General features: G+C 52.0%; 1 protein-coding gene across 1 annotated transcript in view; it reads left to right on the top strand.

Annotated features, from left to right (window-relative positions):
• Positions 1 to 2,094: 2,094 nt before the first annotated feature.
• MTL5 (metallothionein-like 5, testis-specific (tesmin)) overlaps positions 2,095 to 5,299 on the top strand; it is a 50,853-nt gene continuing 47,648 nt past the window's right edge. Inside the window, exon 1 of the mRNA XM_006860827.1 lies at positions 2,095 to 2,541. Within this exon, the coding sequence (XP_006860889.1) occupies positions 2,095 to 2,541 (447 nt within the window). The remainder of the gene's footprint in view (positions 2,542 to 5,299) is intronic.

Raw genomic sequence — 5,299 nt, forward strand, 5'->3', positions numbered from 1 at the left:
CATGTGCAGATATGGTCATCTGCTTCTGTTTTTTGGGAATATTCAGTAGTTAGCTGTGGCCTTAATACTTAGATGGGTGTGTGCTTTGGTATTTTTTTATGCTTTCTGATTGCTTCCAGGTAGATGTGATCAGGAGATGGGCTTTCTTTTTCACTTTTCTTCCTAAGAAATTTCAAGATGCCACTGTTGGTCGTTATGACGTAACTCAGGATGATTTTATTTTCAGCCTATTTTTAAGTCTGCCTGTCCAACTCCACAATCACCGTTCAGGCCTTTTTCCTAGTTATAAACAGTTCAGGGCTCGCTGTGGCCGTTTTGTGCTGCTGTTTGGTTTTATGTGGAAACTGTCACTTTAAATTTCTAGGATATCTGTGTGCATGCGTAGTAGAACCCTCCAAGGGTGGGGTGGAGTGTTCACTCGCTCAGGCATCCCCTGTAGTCACCAAAATAGAGGTACGCAGCCAGCGAGAGACTAATGAACAGATTTAAAAAAAACAATGTCCACACCTTTATCTCTGTGGTTCTGTCAGGTGTCTGTGCTGCTCTGCTCCTTCCTCCCATCGATCTCACCCAAGATGGCCACTCAGGGAGCAGCTGAGCACCTTGGATTCGAAAGCAATGGATTTCTTGCTTCTGCTACAAAATATATATTATACACATATAAAATATACACATATATTCCTTTATATGTGGTTCAGAGTTCTGGGACCATCCTCTGCTTGGTATTCTGTGTTATTGCTGACGGAGCTCCTCACTGCACTGCCACCCAATCTGCCATCTTGTTTGTTTTCTGAAAGCTATCTGTTTTAAACACAAGTCAGAAGTGTCACCTTGGGATGGGTCCACCCAGTGCTGCCTTGGACTCGCCCTACAGGGGTTCTGTGCTTCCCAGCTGAGTCTGGAGGGTCCAAGTCCCTGGTGCCCTGCCTTGGCCCCAGCCCAGTCTCCATGAGCTCCCCCTCGTAGCTCCCATCTCTGGGGTACACCCTTCTTGAATTGCCCTGGTCCTGATGTGGCGATGCAGGATAACGCACTGGACAGCAAGGTTGGGTTGAACCTCAAGGTGGACAGTTCAAACCCACTAGCTGCTCCTTGGAAACCCTATACAGGGTCACTATGAGTCCTAACCGACTCCACAGCATTAAACCCGTGCTAAAGCCCGATTCTGCCCCATTCCTCTGACACACCTCTTCCTCTGATCCCGCCTCATTCTCCTCCCACCCTGGCCACACCCTGGTTCTCATCATGTTCTGCTCTTCTGGGCCAACCCGCTACTCTGACCATGCCGTTTTCCCCGTGCTATGCCCATTGTTTCGTTCTGCTGTGCGTGGGGTCGCTATGAGTCGGTTCCGACTCGATGGCACCTGACAACAACAACATGCCCTAGGTCTGACCCCGCCCTGCTCCTCACAAGCCCCGCCCCTACATCTGGCCCCACCCTGCTCTGTACAGCTGCGCACTGCTGGTCCACACGCGGGGACCTTAAGCCTGTCTCCGCCTTTCTCACTGAATGCCCCTCCCCTAGGTTCTGAGCCATGATCCCTATAGGCCAACCCCTCCCAACATTCAACTATCCCGGTCTCCTCTTCCTCATCCCCAGCCCTTCCCCCTCAGGCCACGCCCCTTTTAGTGTGCCCCGCCCATATCCCCGCCCATTCCCCAACGGTCAACAGCTTCTCAGTCAGGGGTCGCTCGTGTGCCAACTCTCTGTGGCCCAGGTAGCTCCCCTGACGAGACACCCCTACGGTATCTACATCCTCAACCTCCCCCGGCCTCCAGCGACCCCCAGTCCCCTCCTCAGAATCTGCAGAGGAGGGTGCCAGGGACCCCGGCATGTTGGGAGGAGCGGACTCCCTGGTCATCTGGGGAGAAGGTGCGTGAGTCCCAGTCTTTTGGTGGGGGGCTGTGGGACCCCAGATCACCTGGGAGGGTGGGACTTTATCTTCTCCGGGGCAGTGGTCTCCTGTCCACCCCTTCACCCTCGAGGGAGGCGGGATCCTTTCCAGCAGCGGGGTTCGCGCACCCCTAACCCGCCACGTGGTTGCAGGTGCGGTTCCCGGTGGGCTCGGGCCGCCCGCGGGCCCTTCTGTGGACATGGACGAGGCCCCAGTGCTGGGCGCGCTGCCGTGTCCCGGGGACGAGCTGGGGCCGGAGCTGTTCGCGGCTGACCACGTGGCCCTGCAGCCCCCAGCGGTGGTCCCGTGCGGGGACGAAGACTTCCACGTGTTCAAAGATGTCTACCTAAGTGCTGACCCCAAAGAGCCGCTGCTGCGGGCGCTCCACGCCCCTCCAGGCACCGACCCCCTAGTCAAGGGGGAGCTGGTGGGGGGCGGGCCTGATGCCCCCAAGGCCCTGGCCGAGTTCCCGGGGCTCCCCGAGCTCAACCCCATGGAGGACTCGCTGCTCGCCCGGGCCCCGCCGCCTGCCTACAACGTCCACTTCCTGTCGTCGCTGCTGGCCCCGCGCAGGAACCCCGCTGTGGTCCCCCTGGGCGCCTGGCCCAGGGAGGGGGCCGCCCACCCCGGCGTCCGCATGATTCCGGTGAGAGCCGCTTGATCACGTGCACATGATGCGGCCATTAGGGCTTCCATCGGGGGTTCCCGCTGTAGCGTTTTTTTTTCCAGGGTCACACCCCCTTGGGATTGGCTGATTCCAAACAGAGCCCGCCCCTTGGTAACTGAGCTGTGTTCTTTCAGATGACCCAGTCATTTGCCTGCAGGGGCAGTAAGACCGAGGGTCTGTAGTTCAAAACTTGTCTAATGAGATAGAAAGCAGAGAACAGGGGTAGGAAGAAGAGTTTACTAACTAGGGAGCCATTGTTACAGCCATCGTGGGCGCTAGGGAAACAGCCCCATTTCTGTTGTTGTTATGTGCCCTGGAGTCGGTTCCGACCCATAGCGACCCTGCACAGGGTTTCCAAGGCTGTAAATCTTTACAGGAGCAGAAAGCCTCATCTTTCTCCCGCGGAACAGCTGGTAGTTTTGAACTGCTGACCCTGAGATTAGCAGCCCGGTTAGTAACCACTACGCTGCCAGAGCTCCAACTCCTAGCAACTCTGTGTAGGGTTTCTGTGTAGCAGCTGGTGCGTTTGAACCGCATACCTTGAAGCTAGCATTCCTGTACTCTTAGAATGACTAGTTCCAAGGAGACAACTATAACCCTGAGTTTTCGTGTTTTGCTTTTTTAAAACAAAATGTACTTGTTTTGGTGCTGTTGAGGCTATAAACAAGAAAGCATACACCATTTCAACAGTTTCGACATGTGCTGTTCTACCAGTTGTGTGGTGTTCTCACCTTCCTCTTCTGACTTGTTCTCACCCCGGGAACATAAACTCATCCCTTTCCAGTTACTGTTGGTCATTTGACATATAGATGGTTCTTCAAAGAGCACAATGCTCAACGCAGACATTTTGTAACTGCATGGCGGTGGTGGGGGTGTGCCATGGAGTCAGTTCCAACTCAGAGGGACTGGACCCTACATAGGGTTTCTGAGGCTGTAAATCTTTACGGGAGCAGAAAGCCTCATCTTCTTCCCACAGAACGGCTGATCGTTTCAAACTGCTGACCTTGAGGTTAGCAGTTCGACTTGTAACCACTGCGTTACTAAAACTATTTTTTACCTTGTTGTTGTTGAGTGCCGTCAAGTCGATTCCGACCCTGTATAGGGTTTCCAAGAAGCAACTGGTGGGCTTGAACTACAAACCTTGCAGTTCAAACGACTTTGCATTCTGAAGCATTAGCCCATTTTTTACCTAGTTAACCTAAATTATCGTTTAGTTTTAAGAAGACTGCAAGGAAAATTTGTGACTTAAGATTTACAGTGCAATCGTTTAATAACTGTTAACTCAGCACAATGGTTTCAGGCATTAGTTCATCCAGTCTTCCTGGCTGCAGGAAGTCTGGAGTCTATGAGCATTTGAAATTCTCTTTTACATCAGGATTCTTGTATCTACAACCTCTGATCAAATGTTCAGCAGTGCTAGCTGGGTACCCTTCTTCCAGTCTTCTGCCAAAGGAAGCAGTTGTTTGTGGAGGTAATCCCCACATCATCCCTATCCTCCATCTGTATTGTGGTTAAGATTTCTGTTTGTTTTTCACAAGGTCAAGAGTTCAGAGCTGCTGCTTGTGTTTGCAGAGTCTTGAAATCAAGATGTTAGCTCTTCCTTCTGCTAAGTGTGTGTCCTTCAAGCACATTTGATATAAATTAGAATCTACAGCTCCTGCTATTTCTCAGCAGCTCTAGGGAAGAAAGACCTGGTGTTCTGTCTCTGAAAAGATTATAGCTTAGATAACCCAGTGGGCAGCTCTAGTGTGTAACACATGGGGTAACCATAAATGGAAATGGCCCCCAATGTAACACAAAAAGTTCTCAGTACTCCTGTTCTGTTCAAATCCGTGTTGAAAAGAAAGTAAAACCCACTCCCGTGGAGTGGATTCTGATATAGGATAGAGGAGAACGGCCCCATAGGCTTCCCAAGGCTGTCATCTCGACAGAAGCAGGCTGCCTTGTTCTCCTGTAAAGTGGCTGATGGGTTCAAACCGCTAAGCATTGGCTGATGATCCTCCAAAATTGTGTGCCAGCTTCCCCAAAAGCTCTAGTTTGGAAAACTAGATTAACTACTACCTGTTCAGTAAAAATCACACTCATCAGTTCTAGACAGAGCCTGTGGGGAACCTCGGAGTCCGAGTTGAACTGGTCAGAGACTGACCTCACGTAGGAAATCTGGCCGTATCCATGGAGTGGGACACAGTCATTGCTTCTGGGTGTGGAGGAGGGGGTTGATCGAGGTGGGTGATCCAGTGTCTCAGTTCTCCCCGTCTGCTGTAACAGGGGAGCGCTTTAACAAACAGAAATGGATTCTGTCACAGTTCAGGAGACTAGAAGTCTGAACTCAGAGTGTCGGCTCTGGGAAGGTCTTGTCTCCTTCCAGCTGCTGTAGGCCCAGAGTCTGAGACACAGGGAGATTCCTTGGAGCTCTCCGTGTGTCTCAGCATCAATCTTCCCCCGGGATCTAGGAGCTTCACAGTGCAGGGACCCAGGTCCAAGGCACACTCCACTCCCAGCCCTTCTGTCTTGGTGGTAGTTGTTGTTAGGTGTTATCAAGTCTGTACCGACTCACAGCGACCCTATGCACAACAGAATGAAACACTGCCCGATCCTGGGCCAACCTCACTGTCGTTGCCACACTTGAACCCATTGATGCTGCCACTTGGCCAATCCATCTCATTGGGGATCTTCCTCTTTTTCTCTGACCCTCCACCTTAACAAACATGATATCCTTCTCCAGTGACTGGTCCCT

The sequence above is a fragment of the Chrysochloris asiatica genome, unplaced genomic scaffold, assembly GCF_000296735.1.
Source record: "Chrysochloris asiatica unplaced genomic scaffold, ChrAsi1.0 scaffold00040, whole genome shotgun sequence".
NCBI classification, from domain to species: Eukaryota; Metazoa; Chordata; class Mammalia; order Afrosoricida; family Chrysochloridae; genus Chrysochloris; species Chrysochloris asiatica.